The 24042-nt window shown below is 38.9% G+C and overlaps 2 protein-coding genes across 6 annotated transcripts; one reads left to right on the forward strand and one right to left on the reverse strand.

The window, feature by feature from the left end:
- The first annotated feature begins 115 nt into the window (after positions 1-115).
- Positions 116-4069, forward strand: LOC115784592 (apoptosis regulator BAX). 2 transcript variants are annotated; one of them, XM_030735874.1, is made up of 6 exons: positions 116-314; positions 924-972; positions 1825-1983; positions 2130-2265; positions 2374-2478; positions 2583-4069. In XM_030735874.1, exons 1-6 carry the CDS (start codon positions 281-283, stop codon positions 2679-2681), a joined length of 582 nt encoding a protein of 193 aa, XP_030591734.1. In that variant the 5' UTR covers positions 116-280; the 3' UTR covers positions 2682-4069. The 2 variants fall into 2 exon arrangements, with proteins under 2 accessions (XP_030591734.1, XP_030591736.1); XM_030735876.1 differs by having other exon boundaries at positions 119-311.
- A 2021-nt stretch (positions 4070-6090) lies between these two features.
- On the reverse strand, positions 6091-18395 carry map3k14a (mitogen-activated protein kinase kinase kinase 14a). 4 transcript variants are annotated; one of them, XM_030735755.1, is made up of 16 exons: positions 18263-18395; positions 12235-12507; positions 12067-12148; positions 11735-11954; positions 11037-11423; positions 10822-10956; positions 10605-10734; positions 10037-10165; positions 8563-8667; positions 8311-8468; positions 8071-8221; positions 7483-7803; positions 7273-7382; positions 6802-6916; positions 6573-6673; positions 6091-6457 (listed from the first exon to the last, which is right to left on the reverse strand). In XM_030735755.1, exons 2-16 carry the CDS (start codon positions 12491-12493, stop codon positions 6296-6298), a joined length of 2565 nt encoding a protein of 854 aa, XP_030591615.1. In that variant the 5' UTR covers positions 12494-12507; positions 18263-18395; the 3' UTR covers positions 6091-6295. The 4 variants fall into 4 exon arrangements, with proteins under 4 accessions (XP_030591615.1, XP_030591614.1, XP_030591613.1 ...); XM_030735754.1 differs by lacking the exon at positions 18263-18395 and adding an exon at positions 13952-14224 and having other exon boundaries at positions 11735-11951; XM_030735753.1 differs by lacking the exon at positions 18263-18395 and adding an exon at positions 13952-14223.
- Between the last annotated feature and the right edge of the window lie 5647 nt (positions 18396-24042).

Below are 24042 nucleotides of genomic sequence, written 5' to 3' on the forward strand. Positions count from 1 at the left end.
GGATGTACAGGAAATGACGTTGATAATATGCTAAGGCAAAAAATAAATACCTTTTTTTTATCGACTTTTCTAACTGGGATACCAAGGTAAACATATCACTTTACGGGGGTTTGGGAGCGTCATAGTTTTGCCCTTTTTCTATTGCCAATGTAGCTATTGCCCATTTTTAAATGAAACTGGGCGGTGATAAAACGCTGGGGTGGCACCCGTTGCCCGCTGCACGAATAACTTTTATCATAAGATTGCACGGGAAGTAGAAGCAACCCAAACAGAAAACAAGATGGCATCACACCCGGGAGCAGGGGATCCAGGTAGTAGCAGCTAGCATCAATAAATTTTAAAAAATATGTCTTTCGGCTCTGACAGTTGCTAGCAGTCCGGTAGACACAGATAATGTGGCGCTTTAACAGTTAACTTTTAGTTTGTAGCTTTGTTACTCGCCAAGTGTAACGTTAACATAGACAGGCTTAGCTTAGCAAAAGTAGCTAAGTGTTAGCTTTGCGTTATGTACTCGCACCGCAATGAGTAAGCAAACATGTTCGACCAAAACCGAAACGTACACATCAGTAAACGGCATATTTTTAACGTCGAAAATGTTAAATTTCCTCAGATAGCCACGACAGTGTTTAACTAATACTGTAAGTAGACAACTCCACTCGAGATGTGATGTACTGCCTTTGTATACTTTCACGTACAAACACGACAGGTTCTTAGAGTCGAGCCGAACAGCAATTATAAGTCCATGGCTAAATAATGGACAAAGATGTTTTAGAAGTGTGTTTAAAATAATTGTTGTAAAGTATGGCTTTGGATTCATCGAGAATTAACGTGTCGTTACATCTGAAATGAGATAACTATTTGTCGTAAATACGTATGTGTCAGCACGTGAGTCATCTAACAAGTATCTGCCATTATCTTTTCAGGGGATTCCACAGATCCGATACTGGAAGTGGGAACTATTTTGCTAAAGGAGTGAGTATATTATACATACCTGGGCTTGTGGGATATGCAATTTTGGGAGGGAAAACAGGGTCGCCATCAGTAATAGTGATAGGTCTGTAAAAATTTAGACCTTCATTTGAATCTAAAAAAATATTTATAAACATTAAAGTAGGCTTGTGATGGATGTAGGTCATTAGACTGTACATATAACTTGATTGGCATTTTGAAGGTGGATGTAATAAATTGGAGTGCCCCGATGACTGGGGCTCACAAGGTAGAGCAGGTCGCCTACCAGTCGGAAAGTTGTTGGTTTGGTCCCTAGCTTTTCTAGGCAGTGTTTAAAGTATCCTTGTGCAAGATACTGAACCCCAAATTGCCCTTGATGCATCCATCAGTGTGTGAATGTTAGATTAAAAGTGCTTGGGCATAGAAAAAAATGCTTTGTGGGTGAATGAGGCTTGTTGTAACAAAGCACTTTGAGTACTCAAATAGAGTAGAAAAGTGCTATATAGGCACCAGTCCATTTTGAAAGCACTAAGGCCTGAATTATGCTTATGCCTCAGGTCTTTTTTAGGGCCTGCGCAGTACGTACATAACCAGAAGTCCCCCCGAACCCTACGCAGTAACCTAAGACATAAGAAGTGTAACGACACATCTGGTCGACGCAGCCCACAAGGATTGTGATTACCGCATAGGGTTCAGAGGGGATTTCCAGTTATTTACATAGGTTCTGCAATGCAGAAGCATAATTCAGGCTTAATGTGCCATTGCTCAGCGATGACAATGAGGGGGTCAGTTTCACCCCTCCGTTTTGGTTTCTTGCTGTTGAACTAGAGAGATGGTCGGATGATGCTTACTGTTGTACGTTTGTCTGCTGTGTAGCTTCATCTATGAGCGTGTTCGGAGACATGGAGACAGCAATACTGTAGTGACGAGGGAGCAGCTGGGTGGAACCCAGCTGACTGACCAAAACCATAAGAGGCTTGCACAGTGCCTGCAGCAGATTGGAGATGAGCTGGATGGAAATGTAGAGCTCCAAAGGTTGGCAAACCTGTCTATGGCTCTTCAGGCAATTTTAAGGCCTGGACTATTATAAATTGCAAGTTTGTTCATTTACCTATAATAATAATAATAATAATAATAATAATGAAATAATTCCTTCACTATTATATGATCTTTTTCCCTAGGATGATAGATGACTCTTCACTTAGTCCCACAAAAGACATTTTTCTGAAAGTGGCCATTGAGATCTTCTCAGATGGAAAATTTAACTGGGGCAGGGTGGTTGCACTGTTCTACTTTGCATGTCGACTCGTCATCAAAGTATGTGAAACGGCTGTATATGTTTTTTGGAAAATGTGAGACGTGAATTTATTTTTGCAATATTATTAAATTATAAAGTCTAATGATATTCTCTTTACACATTCCCAGGCTCTTGTAACCCAAATTCCTGATATTATCAGAACCATTATCGTTTGGACCATGGACTACCTTCGGGAACATGTGATCAACTGGATCAGGGAGCAAGGTGGCTGGGTAAGGAGCTAACTAACAAACATGATTTATTAATAATGAACATTTCTGCTCTTGATTGGTTGTATATGCCCATATTAATTTTCATATCTTTTCATCATTTTTAGGAGGGTATTCGCTCCTACTTTGGCACACCCACATGGCAGACGGTTGGGGTTTTCTTGGCGGGAGTCCTCACCACTGTTCTTGTCATTCGCAAGATGTGAGGGAAGCATGAAGAGCAGACGAGAGAAAGATGGGAAGAATTGCAACTGAGGGAAATGGGCATAGGAGCAAGAAGGAACACAGAAGGAAACACTTAACAGGAAGAACTTGTCTCCAATGAAATGTTCTTCATTTCTGCCTGTCATTCATGTGTAAGAACTGGGAGTTGGACTGATAGCGCTGTTGCACTCGAGATGCCTATGCCACTGAGGAGGCGAGCTGTGCATGATTCCATGCACAAAATTGGAGGATGGAGAGGTTGTCAAGACTTGAACAAGGAATGCATTTTAAGTAATTTATTTTATTTTTTTTCTTGGTACACAAGTCACTGCATTCTCTTTTCTACCTTTAAACAATAATATTGACAAATTAAGAGGTTCCTTTCTGGGGTGGGGGGGTTTCTTTAGTTGTAGTTTTTGTTTGTTTTTGTTTTCCACTGAATTTGCCTTTCTGCTCTTACCACTCTCTCCATCCAATTCACCTCATTGTCTGTATGCTTGCCAATCCACATTCTTATATAATTGTGGGTGTTCACTGGTGTTATCTGCTGGCACTGAACCTACAAGAGGATCATCATATGCCGTCAAGTTGAAGAGATATTTTTGCGAAAATATTTAGAGAACGGTATATATTAAGAAAACTTAAACCTCTGGTTAAAGTTGGGTTCCAACAACCCCAGTTCATTTCTCCTCTCTCTTCCAGTGAATGCACAACTGAACCTTATTTCTAGAGACAGCTAAAGAGCCACACCTGATTCTTCTGTATAGTTATGTTTACGTTTAACATGAATCATCACACAATTTAGAGAAGAAAAAAAAGTCATGATATCTGTGAAATAACAATAGACTTAATTCCTGTCTTGTGTAATACACAATCATATGGTGTTTCGAGGCATTTTGACCAGCATTGTGACCTTAACGTGACAGTAAGATAAATTCTGCCTGTTTTTTTTTTTTTTTTGGTGTTCCTTTGGTCTACGAAAGGTTTTACGCTGCAGACACAAAGCAATGGATTGCTCACAGATTCTTACCTCACTTTACACATATTCAAAGTACTGTATTTTGTACGTGAGTTATTCAAAACTGCGACTTTGTCTAAACAGCAAAAGGCTTTTTATACATTTTTCTCGTTTGTCAGTGCCTTGGTGTTTTTTTTTTTTTTAAACTATAAAATCATTTTGATATTCTCAAGTTTTCACATTTTCTATCATATTTGTAAGGGTGAATTTCTTTCAAGTCTCCCTGAAAATCTTTTTTGCAGTGACTTTGCTGTAATATGTAAAAATAAATCTTTTAACTCTTACCTGTAGCTGTGCATTTATCATATATGGAATGCCAATTGTATTGAAGAGGGTTACAACAGTACGATCACATAAAATAAGACTCATTAAACCTCTCAAGAGATCTGTCACCCACCCACCCCTGTTTTGTTATTGAAATATTTGTATTAAGTTATACACAAATCAGCAGCCGATCCCAGTTATCCAAACGTTTTCCTGTTCCTGGAAAATGCATGTGTAGACAAGAAATAAAAACTCAGCTGGAGATACCGGCTCCATCTAGGCTGCCAGTGAAACTAGAGAAGCTCTTGTTTTATGGGCATATTTTTAATTACAGAATATTCTACATAACCTAAATAGACTAGCAAAGTGTTTTAAGAATATTTAAAGGCTAAAGAAATAAGACCAACTTTACTTAATGGGAAACCATTATATAATAGAATAAGTAATTATTATGTAGCTGAAACTTAAATCTGGTTTTCAACTTCAACAGTTGTGTTCAAAATAATAGCAGTCCAACACAATTAACCAGATCAATCAATATTTTTGGTAGAAATCATATTACTACATGACCAGTTTACCAGTAGGTGTAGTAGAGTCATAGAAAACCAAAAGACCCAACATTCATGAGATGCATGCTCCTGAGTCTGTGTAATCGAATAATTAATTGAAAGGGGCGTGTTAAAAAAAATAGCAGTATAGAGTCCAATCAGTGAGGTCATTCATTCTGTGAAAAAACAGGCATCAATCAGGTGGCCCTTATTTAAGGAGGAAGCTGTACATGTATTTCTCACTGAAAACCTGAGAAAAATGGGCCATTCCAGACATTGTTCAATAGAACAGTGTTCTTTGATAAAAAATATTGATTGGAGAGGGGAAAACATATAAAGAAGTGCAGAAAACAATGCTCGGCTAAAATGATCTCCAATGCTCTAAAATGGAAAGCAAAGCCAGAGAGACGTGGACGAAAACGGAAAACTACCATTCAAATGGATTGAAGAATAGCCAGGATGGCAAAGACTCAGCCAATGATCAGCTCCAGGGTGATCAGAGACAGTCTGATGTTACCTGTGAGTACTATGACAATTAGAAGACACCTGTGTGAGGCTAATCTGCTGGCAAGAAGCCCCCATAAAATCCCACTGTTTAAAAAAAAAGCATGCGCTGAAGAGGTGGCAATTTACCAAAGAACACATCGACTGGCCTGTAGAGAAATGTAGAAACATTTTGTGGACTGATGAAAGTAAGATTGTTCTTTTTGGGTCCAAGGGCCCCAGACAGTTTGTCAGACAACCCCTAAACACTGAATTCAAGCCACAGGTACACAGTGAAGCATGGTGGTGCAAGCATCATGATATGGGGATGTTTCTCTTACTATGGTGTCGGGCCTATTTATCGCATACCAGGGATCATGGATCAGTTTGCATATATCAAAATACTTGAAGAGGTCATGTTGCCTTATGCTGAAGAGGAAATGCCCTTGAAATGGGTGTTTCAACAAGACAAAGACCCCAAACACACCAGTAAGCGAGCAGCATCTTGGTTCCAGACCAACAAAATTAAAGTTATGGAGTGGTCAGCCCAATCCCCAGACCTTAATCCAATAGAAAAGTTGTGGGGTGACATCAAAGATGCTGTTTCTGACGCAAAACCAAGAAATGCAGAGGAATTGCGGAACGTTATCAGATCATCCTGGGCTGGAATACCTGTTCTCAGGTGCCAGAAGTTGGTCGACTCCATGCAACACAGATGTGAAGGAGTTCTCAGAAACAGTGGTTATGGTGCTAAATATTAGTTTAGTGATTCACAGGAATGCTAATTCCTAAAGATTTTTCAGTTCATAAAGTGAATATTTGAGTTTATAAAGAAAAATGCCGACACTACTATTTTTTTTGAACAGCCCAATATTAATTTTTCTTAATTTCCTGTAATTAGAAAATGTATACATTTTTCTACCTGTTTTGATTTAGAATATAATCTGCAGTCTCCCCAATGCCTGTAAATAAAAACTATTATAAGGATTCTGAGCGTTATTCGTTTTTGAATGCACTGCTATTATTTTGAACACAACTGTAAGTACTACAAACTTGATTTTGCATGAAATTAAAAGAGATCAAAAATTGTTCACACACTTTTCACAGTTCAGGATTATGTTTATTAACTCAATGCAAAGTTACAACATGCAGACATTATGCAACACAAAGCTAAGCATCCCTCCTTTAGGCCATTTTAAACATGAAAGCAGTTTGCTGAAATGGAGGCTCACACAGTGAGACAAGCCAACGGCAGGTTTTTGGAACACAAGGTGAAATCACCAGCGGTTACTCATGGTGGGCACTATCGTGTTTCCAGCACGCCGTTTTTGATCCTCCATCTCCAGGAAGTGCTGAAGTCTGGAGCTGGAATGCAGCAGAGCCTAAGGCCGGACTCCTGCACCTCCTCATCATGACCAATCTGCTGGCCATGCTCAGTCTCCAGAGTGAACACTCTCTCGGAGATCTAAATCAGACACACATAAGCATCAAACTAGTGTCATCTTTCTTTTTTACACTGAAATGGACAAACAACACATGGTGTTTTGACATGAGTGTGGATCGCTGCAACTATTCCTCACCTGATCACTGATTCCAGTGGCGATGTGGCCCACCTTTACCCGACGCACCTCTCTGATTTGAATGTTCCGATTGCCAAAGTCTTTGATGCAGACGTCTACCCCTGAACCAATCGTAAAGCAGAGTGAGGAACGTGACAAAAAAGAAAAAAAAAAAAAAAAGCACTTTATCATGTGTTGTTTGGTAACATTAAATTAATTAGAAAAGAGAATATTAAGCTTCTCATCTCACCTTCAAAACAGCAAGGCAAATCCAAACTGAAGACCTGCACATCTGGTTGGCTATTGTAGGAGAAGACACCAGAGCTGAAGTCATCTCCTGGGCTCAGAGACCAGCGGCCAGAGTCCTGGGTTGCATTTAAAAAAGGGGAACACAAATCAAATAGGTTTATTAACACACCTGTCAAACGAAACAATCGACCAAAGAAGTTCGTTTAAACACGTTTCCTAATTTCAAAATATCTGAACAGGTAAAACTGATAGCGATATATAGAAAAAAATATTCTCCAATACAGATTTTACAGAGAAAAAAATAGTTTCATAAGTCTGTGTATAGCTTAAATTGGGAAAAATTCTGGTGTTGTGGAGAGGAGTGTAGCAGGAGACAGTGATTGGGCTTTGACTTACAACTCTATATTAATATACACCTTCAGCATGCCATGAACTAAATTACACCTGTGCTCTACTCTGCATTTTGAGTTACCTTTTTGTCCCATGGATCCCAGTTGGTGTAAGGGTCACTGCTGAGGCATGACAACAACTGCTCCTGCATCTCAGCAGAATGAAGCTGGGAGAGACTGCTTAGGTAGAAATCTGCAAACAAACAAAAAAAAAAAAAGAAGAAGGATGCAGAGTTCAAGCATCTAAAATCTTGGACACCTGAAATTAAACACAACCTTAAAGGAAACCTCACCTCCAACCAGCTTCCGTAGTTCAAGTTCAGGTACTGTGGTGATCTTGTTGTCCCTCTTGTGGCTCGGCTCAGAAATCAGCATTTGTGGTTCAAAGGTCAAGTTTTGTTTTGATTTTTTAGAACCAGCTTCTGCCTCTTTCTCATCAGTCAGTTTCGTCGTCCTCCTCCCTGCTGTGATCAGCTTTTTAACAGACTCTTGATGCGTCTCTTCATCCTCAAAGTCAACACTGCTAGTGATGACTTGCATGGAGTCAGCTGGTTTGTTGGTGTTAAACAAGGGCTTCATATAGGGACCTTTCACTGGGCTGGTGAGTCCTCCAACTGCAATCAAATAAACCATTTTAAATTAACTCTTGCACCTTTGAAAAAATTCACTTTCAAATGTATAGTGGGTATTGCTGAACTCACTGTAGTGGTTTCACAATTCTTTGTGAAACCACTACACGTGGTCAACTGATGGTCGCTCACTACCCGAGCACTGTATACCATCTAAAGGCAAAACAACAAACTCTCTATAAAGTCACTGCTTTATAAACCACCCTCTGTCTCCCTTGCACTGATGTACACTATAGTGCAGATTTACTTTACCTTCTCTCAGAGCTCTGTCAGTTTTTTCTTTGAGATCGGACGCTGATGATCTCTTCAGGGGATCCTTCTGAAGTCCCGCCTTTATAATTTCAGCAGTGAGAGAGCAACAGTCAGGTGGGATCTCTCTCACAGGCGGGGGCTCGTTAGCAATCTGAAATCATCGAAAAAGGGAATTCAGTGGAAGCTTGATACGAGCACACTGAGGAACAAACATCTGTCAATGAAGAATTTGAAGAATACCTTCAGATAAAGGCGACAGGTGTAATATCTTGTCCAAGGCTGACACCCATTGAGCATGTGCAGTAACATACAGCAGCTGCTCCACACATCTGCTTTAGCTCCGCGAGGTTCTCCTTTTACGATCTCAGGGGCCATGTGAGTCTCTGTGCCCTTCAGATCTGGAATGAATTACATTAGGAAAACCGTGAATTCAGACATGTAAGTGGAGAAATTACATATCTTACCAGAGCTGTTAAGTTACATGGTATTTACCTTTGGATCTACTGAGGCTCTGACCCTGATTGTCGAGTTTCTCCGCATATCCAAAATCACAAAGGAAGGTGTCTCTACCATCATCCGACAGCAACACGTTGTCAGCTGTGAGAAACAAGCAGAGTCAGTAATCCATGGCATTAATCTTTGTGCTGTTGCGTGCTGTCTGATTTCCATGACTTGTGCTGTGTAGTTTGTAGATGACATAATTAGAAACAGGGCAGCTGCTTAGACACAAAACAGTCTAAAGACAAAGGAGCCAAATGAACGGAAAATATGAAGTCACAGAGGGACAGCTGCTGTACTAACCTCTTTAATGTGGAATGAATGTGGAAACTAGTAACAAATGGTAAGCAGATAAAGAGACATTGGGTATTACTGTCTAGCTTTTTCTGAGAAATTACAGACACCAGGTGGCGCTTGAGACACACCACAGAACATGTTTTTGTCAACCCTGAAGCTTCTCTTTGGCTTTTTTTTTTGCTCTTCCTCAAACTCGGTTCCTCTTCCCTTTTTCTGTTTCCTTCTTCTTCTATATAATCTTTTCCACTTTATTTTCATCTTCTGCATTATTTCTGTCCTTTGTACTTTTTCTCCTCTTGTTCTCTCGAACAACTTCCTGCTCCTTGTCCCACCCCCACCCCCCCCCCCCCCCTCCCCCGCACCAAATTTCATTCTCCCTTTCTCTCTCTCTCGCTCTCCTGATTCTGTGCACATGCGCTGTGTCTAGAGAACAGCGGTGAGTCACACTGTGGGAAATTCCCAGCCCGTCTTTTTCTCTGCGGTAATCTGGTTTCACAACCCAGGTGCTTGAAGATCAAATCTAGACTGTATCTATGACACTTGTGTTCCAAACAACAGCTGCACATCGACACAAAATCCTCTGATGAGAACTAATTACAAATCTGACTTTCTCTCTGTATACATATCTTTTTTTTTTTATTTTCCACTACCACAACAAGTAAAAGTCAAGCTGACACATTTCTTAGTTTTACTGTTATTACTATTGTTCTCCTGCTATTAAAATTCATAGTGAAAGTGTTATGAGCCAGTGCCAATATCAATATATTGGTACTCTTTTTTGGCTTTAACATTTACATTCAATAGTTTATCAATCTGAACAACATCACCAATATCTAGGAGAACATGAGAACAGTCCCAGTAATTATTAAGTTGTGGGCTATACAGGGATAAAAATGGGATAAATGATAACAACTTTACTTCTTGGATTTCTTTTCTGCTGCAAAAAAAAAAAAAAAAAAAAAAATCACTCTTAAGAACAGTAAATGTGCCTATGAATAACTTTAAAAAACTGTTTAGTCAAAACTTAGGTAGACCAAACATCATAATTATGTGGCTACAGAGCAAACCTTCAAGAGATCAAACCGGTTTTCGTCAGTGTTTTATCATCTGGGGTTTGAGTTTCTAGAATAAGATTTGAACATAACGTAAAGTTTTCATTTGTATAACATACCTTTAATATCGAGGTGCACCACCTTTCTCTTAACCAAGTATTCTAATGCTCTCAAGACTTGAGAGTAGTAGTGGAGGCTTAAATCCTCTGGCAGTCGGCCACGCTCCACTATCAGCTGGCCCAAGGAGCCTGGAATAACACGAAACGTTAGGGCAGGACAAAGACTGCTGTCTTGGTAATATTTACAAATACAGAGCATCTGATTAATCTTTTCCTTAGGCTTGTGAAGAAGTCAGCATTTAATAACAAAGGAAAAATGTGTGAGGTATACCATTATGTTTTATCAGGAAGGGATCTCCCATCCCAGGTTTGGTGCAGTTTGAACTAACACTCTCTGAGTAAGGTCAACAGTCATTTCTAGCATCCCAGAAACACCCACTTCCACATCTCAACACTAATCACATCCGTATTTTTCAAACACTTGAACTTAGTCGACTCATGTTCCATCTACTGTACGTGTTTGTGCTCTTAATTCATCACATCTGTTTCTTGAATTTAAGTGGCAACAGCAGCAGTTAGTATCAACAAGAGATGCTGTGTGTAAAGGGAGGAAATTGAGATTGCTTACCAGCTTTGTGTTCCATCAGAAGGACAACACTGGGCCCCTCTCTGACCACTCCGAAGAGTTTCACCACAAAAGGAGATCTGAGGGCACTCCACGCACCCACCTCCTCACTGCTGAACCTCTTCAGGGCAATCTTTGAGAAAATGACAAAAATACTAAGATTATAGACATACTTTATACAGGATAGAGTTATCAAACAAAACAATATGCTCTATATTACCTTTTTGGCCGCAAATCTGAACCCACTGTTCACATCTTCAGCACACTGTACTTCACCATAGGAGCCTTCCTTGATGAAGTGCCTGAGGACATACTCCCTCCCTTCCTTGTACTCTGAGTCCACAGGCTGAATTTTCTGTCAGGAAGGGAGAGAAAGTTAGTGTGGTTCAGCCAAAATATACTTCAGAAAGCACACTGAAGCAAAGCACAACTTACTTCATGGTAAAAGATTATTCCCTCATTGCTGACAGAGTCAGCCTCTGAGAACTCATCTTCCTCCTCCCTTGCCTCCCTCTCCACCTCTTTGAAAAATGGCCCTGCGTAGCACGGATCCCCTTGACTGACACAGCCTCTGAGCCCAGCGAGTGCAAGAGAGCAGTCTCCCAGACTGCTGAGCGAGTCCGAGCTGCTGTTGTTCTCATATGACCGGACGCTGGAGATGTGACCCAAAACCTGACCAGGCCAGTTCAAAGGGGAGCAGCTTGAGCCTTTGTTGTAGATTTGTTGGCTGTAAAAAGGCTTTTGGACCTGTTCCTCTGAGCTTTCAAAGCTGCTACAGCAAGAACTACTGAGATTGCTTCTCTCTTCAATAGAAGAGCCATCCTACAGGAGGCAAGAAAAAACACAATTCAGCACGGTGTTTACATCCTCTGGTCTTTGCTTGAAAAATCAAAGCCACAAGAGCCAATGTCTGAATTCAGCGTTTCACCTCCACAATTCAGGAAGGCTAATGTTTATGTGGAAACTTTTGGAGAATAAGTCCCTACTGTTGAAGATGATGCACAAGGAAAATGGTGCAAGAAATTTTAGTTCTTTTAACAGAACAGAATAGTAAATATTAACCCAGTTCTCAATGCCAGTTTCAAAATCTTTTTCATATTCAAGACTCAGTGAGATGTGAAGAGTAACCTCACCAGGATTGAGACCGAAGAACTTCCACTCTCCTGTTCAGGGACTCCAGAAGGCATTCGACGTCTCTGTCGCTGCTTCTCCTTCTTTGTCTTCTGCTTCCTCTTCCCCTTGCGTTTCTGTCCTCTGTGGGTCTTCTTCCTTGGGGAGGGGGGTGATGTGTTCGGCTCCTGGACGGAGGCCGTTGTCGGGCAAGCCACATTGTTTTGGTCGGAAGAAAGACTGCTAAAGGAATTCAAAGAAAGCTAAATGAATTTGAGGCATGGTTAAACAATTCAGTATAGACTCTGAAAAAGATATTAAAGGTAAAATGCAAGGAGTGTTCTCAAGATCTTACTGGGGGGTTGAGCTGTAAGGGGAGAAAACAAAGGGTCGTTCGCAACAAGAGGGCATGAACTCTTGGGAGTCCTGGGTTTCACCTAAACAGAGCATAATGTTAAGGTAAAACTGTAATCGAGCACAGCTAACTGATATAATTTATACTGTAAAAATAAGGCATATTTACATTCTGCCTGAGCAACAATGGTTGAGGTCTTGAACTGCATTTCTTCCACTTGTTCTGCAGTTCCATGCGTCAGAAGCTTATTGATTCTGGACGTAGACCACTTTGTCAGGTATCCCATTTTGCTATCCTTCCCCTCCTCTTGCTCCTCCTCAGTCTCCTGCTCTGCATTGGAGCATGATGGATATGTCTTCTTAGGCTCGGCTTGAGGTGGCCCAGAGAAAGGCGCTGTTGAGTTGAAGAGCCTCTGCCTCACCGCCATTTTATCTGCTAAATCTGCAAGAGACACAAGCAACTGATAAATACGGTTCTTCCTCATCAACTGTGTCATGCTTCCAGGTTCTGTCCTTAATGTTAAATGAGAGTTCATTAATTTAGTTATATTGTATATGCCTGGGTTGTTTGTGTGGCTTCACCTCAGACGTTTAAAGTAACTCTTAAGCATTAATATCATTACTATTATTTAAATTCGTTTTCAGCTGAATGGCAATACATTTGGCTCCTTTACAAACTGAGCTTTTGATTTTGATTTTGTTACTTCAGCGCTCACAGTGCGTCATGTCTAATCAGTTAGTCAGATGGTTGCTGCCACTCATCAGGAGTGACCTTTAGAAATGCTGTGAAGTTTGTGCAAGCGTAAACCATTTCTCCAAAATGTAACAAAGGACTTTTATCTGCTAATGTCAGCGTGAGAGTGAGGACACCGAAAAAGAACAAATGGATGCTGACTACTAGAAACATCTCAGGTTAAAGGTTCTAATCCGCTTTCCTGTTTGTTTTTGTTCATTTTTTTTCCTGCTTTAGTTCTTAGTATTTTTCAGCTTGCATTTAAGGCACACTTTGCAAATACTTGCCACAGTCCCCTTTACTTGCTACAATTGAGCAAAGCAGAAGATCTCATAGAGTTGACTGCACTCATGCATGAACTCAACAATAATTTGAGCTGCTTCATTATAGCTTCTCTGAAGTTCAACACTTTTGATTGCGCCACGCACGTTTAGAAGCAAAGATGAACTGAAACTGTGAAATTTGAGGTGGGAAGATGAGACAGGAAATTAAACCCTGGCCTTGTTTTCAGTGTTGCAAACTTTAATGCAAGCGCTCTTTTTTCACTCAGAGGAAGTAACCTTGGCAATGCATAGCCTGCAAAGCCTGGGCAAATTTCAAATAAAGATTTGCATGGCTGCCTGCCAGTAGCTTAAAAGTAACCAGCACAACAGGTATGACTGTAAAACCAACAAACTTGAAAACTTCCTCCTCTCAGCGCTTCTTGTATGCAGTTAAGACACAAACTTAAAACCACATTTGGAGCACTACAGTTGCAATTAGTTGCATCAGTGTATCCATTACACTAGCAGCTTCTAGCACAAAGATTAACCCTAAAGTCTTGACTAAAATAATCACCGGCATACTTTTGCTGCGGACAGCATTAATGAAGTACAAATACAAGTAGGGATACAGCAAAAAAAATAACACCAAAACATAATCAAATTTAAGATAAACCTGTTTAAGTGTAGTAATGATACTACCTTGTATGCAGACTTCATGCACCACAAGATTATCTGAATTGAAGCACTTCAACTGTCACTTCCGTCTTTAGACACTGCACCACCACACCCCAATGAATTTACGTGGAAAGGAAATAGAGAAAAACCCACTGCAACAAACACAGCCACAAAAACAGATTCTGTATGTGAGGCGGAGTAGCGGGTAGACATACCGATCGATGCTAGCCTGAACTGCATTCTCTCTCCTGCGTATTTGTTCTGAATAACCTGTCATCGACACAAACTAGGTGCTCCGTTTGCGTGTCTTCATGTTCTACTTTTCAGTAACAACTCGGCTCAGTCTCTGCTACTCTGCTTTCTCCTCTTTTGATGCTGGCTCTCAGCCAGATGGGGGGAGGAGCTGGCTGACTATGACTTATGGGAAATGCATCTACACTTCCCCATATTCCCCCCTCCTTCTGCTCCCTCCAACAGGGCTGGTTTACTTACTCTGCCCTCTGACTACTGCAGATTAAAGGATAACATGTTTGATTGTGGGTATGATGAAAAAACTGTGAACTATGGACAGTGATAAAAGTAAAAGTAATATCATAAACCCTTTCATTCTTTGCAGCCTATCATGATATAAGGTTTTAGTAAGGAATAAGTAGAGAACATGATCAGTACAGCACAGCATCAAATTCTAATTTAAAAAAAAAAAAGTGGAAAATGAATTATTAGGTGAAAAATAATCACAATTCTCTGTGCATGTTAAACCAGGTAGTCTGAGAATCACCTGGGATATACTTCCAACTTTCTGTACACCCTCACACCACTAAATGTGAAGGGATTTGTGACCTTTCATTCCTAATGAGCGCGTGCCCTGTAGCCAGCCAACACGCAAGAGCCCGTCACATGTCATGTCACACGCCCACACACTCTCCACTATATGTCCTGTTGTTAAAACATCAACAACAAACAACAAAGAGTTTCTTTCTTTCTGAAAATGTGACAATGTGAACTCTGACATTATGAGTATCTTTTTTGCGAGAAACTATTTCCAAAAACAGTATTTGGACTGGGACGAGCATATGAGCTGTCAATAATCTGATGGTTATATCTGAAATAATCTCACTTGCTTTTGTCTTAAGCAGAAAAACAACTTAGTCATATAAAAACCACTACAGGAAACTCAGAAAACCACTTGACATGCTCTGCTACATGCCATAATCGAAACTCTAAATGCAAGTTGCTCACCCCACCCCTAACGATAAGGAAACTGTTTGTCATGACAACAATATCTCTGCAAAAGCGGCATAAGTTTGAAGACACAGGTACAGACACTGTAGAAAGCCACAACAGTTAGAATTTTGCTTTTGCTTCTCTATTAGTCACTGATTTCACATATTATGAGTCATAATCAAGGCAGCAATTATTATTAATTATCAGTTTATCTGCCAATCATTTTCTCGTTTACTCATTCTGTCTAGAGTTGAAATATTTAGTCAGTTAATCCAGATTGTTAATGTGCAACAGATTAATTGTGTGAAAAAGATATAAAAAGTAACCAGCTCAAGGTTCTCAGATTTTAAGAGTTTTAAGATTTCTTTTAAGATGTCACTGTGAGTGGTGGAAAACCAGTGTTTTTTTGTGTTTGTTTTGCCATCTGCTGGTTTTGGTCTGTAAAAAGTGAGAAAATGTTTTAAAATGCCTCACCAGATTACTCCAAAAACCCCATTTACAGTCAATTTACATCCATCCATCCATTTTCTTCCACTTATCCAATTTTATAACACGCAAAGTACGTTAAACTGACAAAGTTATTATACAGCCTCCTTTTGCTGTCAAAACAGTGCCAATTCTTCTACTTTCACAATTTTTAAGCTACTTAGCATGTAGGTTGTTCCAAGAATTTTGGAGAATTTGCATGATCTTTTCTGTGGTATTGTCTTGTTTTTTTTTAACCTCACAATGACTGGAGACCAGAGCTCTGTGGGCAATGTACCATCTATTGCAAGACTCTTGTTCTTCGTGCTGCTTAAGATTACTCTTTATGACTCTTGCTGTGCGTTTGGGGTCAATTTTATGTTGCTGAATGAATCTGGAACCAGATAGACAGACAGCTCCCAGGTGCTACTGCAAAATAGACAGATAAGGATCGGGCTATATGTCTCAACACTGGGCACACCACTAATTCTGACCATATCCCAAACTTCATTTCTAGAAATGCAACCCTACACCTGCAACAAATCTCCATTGCACTTCACTGTTGCCTGTCATTACTCATCCAGTCCTGAGAAACTTCTGCTATTTTTCTTCACCTAGTTCTTTATTTCTAATTCTTTTGTTATGACTGTTTAATCATGCATTGGCCATATGTTTACAAATTACTTACATTTTTTAATCTGGAAAGTGTTCTGTATTTTCTTTAACATCACAGAAATAACTCACTGGTATATTTCAATTTTTGCAAAAAAAAAAAAAAAAGTGTGTAACTCTAAGGTCATTTCTTATTGACATACCAACTTTTTGCACTGCTGGTTCCTCAATTTTCTCAATTGAGGAACTGCCAGTGACTGACTATCAAAAACAGTTCCAAATTAATCTTGCAAGTCAACTAACCCAACCCAATCTGCCGTCAAACACTAAATACAGTCTTCTAATTTACACTCAAACTGAACCAGCCAAGTTTTCAAATGTCTAAATGTCTACACACATCTGATAAACATGTAACTAACACCACACACTATAAACTTGCATTCCTGATGATGTTTTTCATGGGAATCCTGAACTAGGCGCTAACCAAACATACAGTCGGTGACTATACAGCTTGTGCTGTTCTCTCTCACAGAGATTAATGAAATTCCAAAGCTTTTAGTAAGGACAGCAAAAAGGGACTCAGAATACACACAGCCAAATGTTCCTTAAGGGAACTGGTGGCTGCTTCTCAGGAAAACATTCCAGCCCTGGACTACACATGCAAAAAGACTGAAAAAAAAACAAAAAAAAACTGCATACACACATTTAAGTGCACCTCCTAGTATTCAGCCATACCTCTCTTCTAACAACTTTCCTTTTTCTAGTTGTTTTTTCAATATGTACTTCAATGAAAAAGCAAAACAGTCAGTTACAGTAAGACCTCTCTTGGCTGGACATTATTTTCATTCAACTGAAGATGTTCTCTAAACTAATTGGGGGCATTTGAAAAGGACAATTCTGAGCTAAGTGAGAAAGTGAAGTTATTAACATTATCTCAGTTTGCTCATATTGCCACTTTTCACTATCAACATCAGTGGGTTCTCTGACAAATTAAAATTATGAGTCAATGATACAAATGTGGGTTTGACAAGTCAAGAAAAGCATTCCTCTCCATTCCCTGGAGCTATTTTCTACACAGACATACATAGATTTACATGGTCAAAGTCAGTAAGGTTAAAGGTGTGTATATTATATGTTGTATAGTAAACTATTCTGCAATCTTTTGTATATATTTTGTATATAGTTAGCTCATATTACATATAGTCATATTTGCACTTTCTTGCTGTTTTGCAAAGAAAATTAGAACAGGACAGTTGCACTGACAGAACAATAGGTTTTTCGTTTAAGGGTGGACCCCAGCCAGCGCTGCTTCGCTAGTAAATGCAGGCCAGGAGTTTGACTCTGAGCCAAGAAAGGTCTAGCAAGCCTTGGTTCAGTATGATGGGGGCGCAGCAAAACTTGGACCTGAAAAATAGTACCTGTCAAGAGTGCCTAATGTAAACAATTACATCTGCTAGATGGGAGCTAACAGGGCCCAAATGTTTAAATAAGGCAAATAAGAACTTAAAAAATGTATAAAATTACATATGTGTAATTTCATATACTATATGGGACAACATATAATTACATGTAGATAACAGCTACTCTTATAGGGACTCCTAGATATATCTTAGCAAATAATTAGGTTAAAATAATTTAAAAAAATAAATAAATAAATAACATTTTATTGTTTTCGGGTATAAAATACATGGCTAGGACCGCTGCATGCACTTTTTCTATCACTGACTTGCTTTTCCGTTTTTTTCCCAGGTAAGAACATTAACATATTCATTTTTTCTTAAGGAAGTACACCCTCTCACACACAAAAACATTAAACAATTGACGCTACCACTGAGAAGTACGAGCAGTATGACGGCATTCCTGCTCTGTACAGTAAAATTTACAGTAAACCTCTACAATTTACCTACCTTTTATTACAGTGCTGACCTTTGATGTTTTAATTATTAACAGAAACTGAAAAATGAAGTAAATTTTACTAAATAATAATTTCATGTATATACATGCGCTGTTATTGTGTGCACGCGCTCTAAAATAATAACTTCCTTCTAGCCACATTCACCGCCATTTCACATCAAACTTTGCCCTAAATGTTTGAACTATTCGCTAAAAAGTCAAACATGTAAAACAAGAAATCGTATTCCCGACAGATAGCGGGAAACACTGAAGTCAAAAATTCTTTACTCCGTGTAACTGTTTATGATAAATACTATAGATTCTTCACTTACCGTATTTCCAGTAGATAGGCGTCGGTCGATGGCGATCTTGACATCGGGCTCTAGCTTCTTTCCGGTTTCCGGGTAGATTTCAAAGTAGTTTTTGGTGTCCTCTTAAGCTTTACAATAATAACACTTAACGACAGAACACAGTTGCATATTGCGCTTTTATTAATTACTGACTGTAATATTATGTTTTAAATCTTGTTCGAGAACTAGTACAAAGCTTTTCTGTGGCTTTAAGTTTTAATTATGCTTTTAATTTGAAGACAAAAAAGGTATTTACTCGCGCTGAAGGTTGAAAAAGGAGGAGGGAGAGTGGTCATGTAGCGTGAAAGAGGAGATATTTAATAATTTGGACGTGAACAAATCTTTCGTTATTTTGTCTATTTATCTTTTTAACAAATATACATAAGGAGTTTATTATTAATTTTACTAAGATGTGCAGTCTATTTAATACAGTATATTATCAACCCATTCATTATGCTGTAAAAAAATATATCTGTGTTGACATGAATCGATCACAAGATGGAGACATAACCTACCAAAGACATTTATGGGTCAGTACATGGGCCACCATGAGGCAGACATTGCCTTCTCAGCCTTAATGATGTGAAGTCTAAGTTATACCTTTGAATTGGTATCTTTCATGCTCATTATTTTTACAAACATTTCAATCACTCTAACTAGAACTAGACAATACACTACAGAGGCAGCAGAGCTCGCTCTCCCCAAGAATTATTCAACCCCTTTGTCATAAAGAACATAGGAAATCATTCCTGCTGTTCGCTATAAAACTCTTCTTCTTCTACTTTTTCTTTTAATAGTGTTGTTTCATTGTAGATTGCCCTATTTTTGCCACATTTGCTAAATCTTCTATCAGGAATCTTGGGGTAACTCATCCTTCACTTTGGATGTTTATGTTAAATCTCTGGTTTGCTCTTGCTTTTATCACTTAAGAAATATAGTCAAGTTGAGATCCATTGTGTCACGCTCTGAACTGGAAATTGTTTCCATGCATTTATTTTATCACTTGTCTCAACAAAACCTCCTTGGAACAGGTTGTCCAGAACACCGCTGCGAGGCTTCTACGATTTCTAAGTACTCGCATATCACATGGTTACTCATTGAGTTGCGCTGGCTAGCCATTAACTTTAGAGTCCACTTTAAGGTTTTACTTTTGACTTTTAGAGCTCTGCACAGACACACGTCGACATACATCAGTGAACTTTTACATCCATACATCCCTAGCAGGTCCCTGAGCCTGCTGGCTGTGCATCACACAAGGAAGAGTACCAAAGGAGACAAAGCTTTTGCAGCATTCACCCTCAGACTGTGGAACTCTTCCCCACTGAGCCTAAGATCTGTGGGCTTGGTGGATTCTTTTAAAAGGCAGCTAAAAAGAACTTTTGGGTAACTTTGTTTTGATGTTCTAGCAATTTTTTTGTGAACCACTTTGTGGTATTTATCTTGAAAGGTGCCATATAAATAAAATTTTACATACTTTACTTACTAATACAGAATATGTGTGAGGTGGTTTAGCAGCTTAATCCAGAAAGAGCTCTGAGTCTTCCTTGTGTGTAGATGCAGGCCAGAGAGGAAGCAGGCGATCTGGTTAGTTAAAATCCCTGGATAGCTCCTTGTTGTGACACTTGTGTGAACAAAAGGCAGTGGATTTTCTAAGCAAAGTATTCTAAGCAAGTGGATTCCGCCATTTACCAAGCACTTGTTTGGAGAAGAAAATATTTTTTTCGTTCCAAAATAGACTGTCTTGCAACTGTCTATTGAACTGCACATGCAGTATGTTTCAGAGAGACTTCAGAGAAACCCTATATATCTCTCTTGCTACTTGGCCATATATAGTACTTGATCATTGTGTCTTGTCTGGAAATTTTCTGTCTTGTTTCAGTCATGTTTTAATAAAGCCACATATAAGCTATAACTACAGTTTGCGTAGAACGACAATCATTTCCACTGAACTGCAGATAAATAAAAACAAATTTCTCAACAATGCACTCTCAGCTGGGATATATTTCCACTGTTAAAGCCTATTGGACACACTTAAATGTTTTTAGGTCCAATATTGGTTCAATGGTCCAATATTGAATGTCTCATGCTGCTTGTGATTAATTTATCCATGGCCAGATGTAGAAATACAGGAGCATAACTCTGCTGTTGCCCCCCACTGTAACTCTTTCCATTCCTTGTGTATTGTGTAATCTGTCAAGCACCCACCACTTGGAGACTTCAACCAGGCCTGCTTAAAGACTGTTCTCCCCAAAGTCACACAATATGTGAAATGTGCCACCAGAGAAAATAGCACACTGGATCATGTTTACTGCAACATCCAACATGTTTACAGAGCAGTGCCACAGCCCCATACTGGACAATCAGACCATCTGTCTCTGCACCTTATACCAGCTTACACCCCACTCAGAAGGAAATTCAGCCCCACGACAAAAACCATCAACAGTTAGCCTGAAAATGTCCTCTCCCAGCTACAGGACTGCTTCATGAACACAGAATGGAGTGTGTTTGAAAATCCGGACCTGGAAGAGTACACACAAACTATGCTCTCATATATCACCTACTGTGCTGAGAATGTCACTGTACAAAAATGAATCTGGGTCTTACCTAGCCAGAAGCCCTTGATGAATAGTGAAGTGCAACTCCTGATTAAAGAACACAACACTGCATTGAAAGCAGGAGATAAAGCACGGTACAGCATTGCCAGGTCAAACCTGAAAAGGAACATCAAAGCAGCCAAGGACTCATACAAACAGAAAATTGAGGCCCATCTCACCAACAACAATCCAGGAAAGGTATGGCAGGGAATAAACCCCTCCCCCAGCCTACAGTAGCACCTCACTGACCCTTCACCAGCACCAGGTGAGGCGTGAACCCAGATCAGTAAACCCAAGGAAAGCTGCTGGTCCGGATGGAAAACCTGGAAAGGTACTTGTGTCATACATGTACGAACTTGCAGATATCTTCACCAGATTTTTCAATCTGTCCCTGACCTGAACGGCCATCCCCACCTGCCTCAAATCAGCCACCATCATCTCAGTACCTTCCAAACTGCTGCTACTGTTGCTAATATCCAACACATACATATACCCATATCACACATACACATCCATACTCATATTCTTGATAAGTGTATTTATTTACTGTGATATTTATCCTTAGCTGTGTAAATCTAATTCCTTAGTTGTGTGAATAATTCCTTAGCTGTGTAAATATAACTTAAACAGATGTGTACAAAGTGTTTTATTTATGTTTTATTTATCTTATTCTATTTCTATATACTTTTATACTTATATTGTTGCACAATGGGAGAAGCCCCTGTAATTTAATTATATATGGCGTGCGATGACACTAAAGCTATTCTATTCTATTGTGCAAAAACTATACATGTGAGATTAATTAGAGATGGATTACAAACCAATCAGTTCAATACATTTGGTACAATATAGTGTATCTGATTGAAAATAGATCATTTACAATTGAGGCAGAGTGGAAAATATCTCATGGTATAACAAATTAACATCACATTCACTTTGTGAAATCATTAGCCAGGTATGAGGGTGTATCTGTACATAACACATGTATAACTTACACATGCTGCCATCCTGTTGATGTCTTTTCCTGGGAAGGCCTTGCCTACATCAACAAGACAATGCCACATTATACAAGTATTACAAGAGCATGGCTTTGTAGAAAAACAATGCAGGTGCTAAACTGGCACACCTGCAATCCAGTCTTGTCACACATTATGCAGCATAAAACAAAAAATACAACAAAAGAAGTCATGAACTCTTAAACGCCTATCAAGCGACAATGTGAAAACATTTTGCTTTTAAAACTACAGAACAAACACACCACTGTCTCAGCTTTTTTTAAAAGCTCTATTGGGGCACTTCATTCTCCGATTGCTGGAATACTTGTGGTTCCTAGAATACTTAAGAGTAGAATGGGAAGCAGAGCCTTCAGCTTTTAGGCCCCTCTTCTGTGGAACCAGCTCCCAGTTTGGATTTGGGAGACAGACACCCTCTCTATTTTTAGGATTAGATTTAAAACTTTTCTTTTTTTTTTTTTTTTCCCACTGTCACCAAGTGCTTGATCATAGGAGGTCATTTTGATTGTTGGATTTTCTCTGTAATTATTGTAGGATCTTTACCTTACAATATAAAGCACCTTGAGGCAACTGTTTCTTGTGATTTGGTGCAATATAAATAATATTGAACTGAAGTGAATTAAATGTAGGCCTACATATTTCTGAGATCAAATTCAAAATAAGTAGACTATATTTTGTCCAAACAAAATATGTTGCATTTGTACTATATATATATATATATATATATATATATATATATATATATATATATATATATATATATATATATATATATATAGTGTTGTCTGAAATTTTGATATTTTAATATCCCTACTTGAAGAAGTTAACACAGGTTAAAGTTCTGGCATTGATGATACATCATTACACAACATCTCTGTCTGCCTCTCTATTTGTTTCTTTGTCCACAAACTCCTCCTAGATCATTGGGAGTTGAGCAACCAAATGTAGCACACATTTGCATCTTAGCCCAAAGAAAGGTCTTACCTACATCAGCTATTACGAAATCATCATATTGCCTAGTAACCACCTAGCAATGGGATAAAATGGCTTATTTATCATCTATGCACCTGCATAACAAAAGCAATTTTTCTTTTTTATTTATATTGACATAAGTTGAATTGTACATGCCTAGGGAGTTCATGTTTTATTTTACTAAGATGAGTAGTCTGTTTAGTACAGTATATTATCAACCCATACATTATGCTGCAAGAAATATTTCTGTGTTGATCCCCTGGTTCTTCTCTATATTAGATATTATGACATCATACCTTTGCCTGGCAACTACCTATTAATGGGATGACCCAACATGTTTATTTGAATGCTATTTTCCAACTTAAGTACATGGAAGTTTTTTTTCACTGTCTTATTGCAATGACTGATAAAACTATTAACCAGTGTTATTAAAGGCAACTAAAAGTATACTAAAATTAGGACATTTTAGTTGAGTTAAAAATCAAAACTAGATTTTAAAACAAAACAAACAAACAAACAAAAAAAACCTAAGTTAGTTTCATTGTCTGTCATTTCCATGTTGGTCAACAAGCATGAGAAGGCTTTGGTCCATGTCTTAAAGAAGACCCCCTCTGTCACACTGCCGTGATTCAGGTGTATGTTTTTTTTTTTATTTTTGTATTATTTTTATTGTTGTACTGGTCTGATATTCTTTAGTCACATACCACACAAAGACAAACTAAAACTAACACTGAAAATAATAAAAAGTAAACTGTAGCGAGCAAACCCACTGTAGAACAAATTAAACTGAAAATAAAGTCGAAGCAAATTTGAGTTAATGTTCCGTCTATTTATCCTCTCTCTGAGGTGCAAGTTTAAAAGTAGATCCCATCAAAAATGTCGGTCACTCTCTCAGTATTGGATATAAAAATGTTTGTGTAGTCTCACAGAAAGTGGGATACTAGGTCACTCTACTTTCCGGGTTATCTAAATCGTTTACTTCAAAATTTATGAAAAATAAAATATACTTTATTATCTCGGCACATACACATTCCCCGTAGACGCAGTCATGTTGACATGGTGTAACTTTCCATGTATAAAACACTGGAAGTTGTTGGTGGATGTTGGCAGTGAAGTGTAAATTCACCGCAGACCGAGTGGTTTGCGAAGCGCACGTCCTCTCCACTACAGCGCGCTTGTGTTG

Source organism: Archocentrus centrarchus, chromosome 8, assembly GCF_007364275.1.
Source record: "Archocentrus centrarchus isolate MPI-CPG fArcCen1 chromosome 8, fArcCen1, whole genome shotgun sequence".
Taxonomy (NCBI): domain Eukaryota; kingdom Metazoa; phylum Chordata; class Actinopteri; order Cichliformes; family Cichlidae; genus Archocentrus; species Archocentrus centrarchus.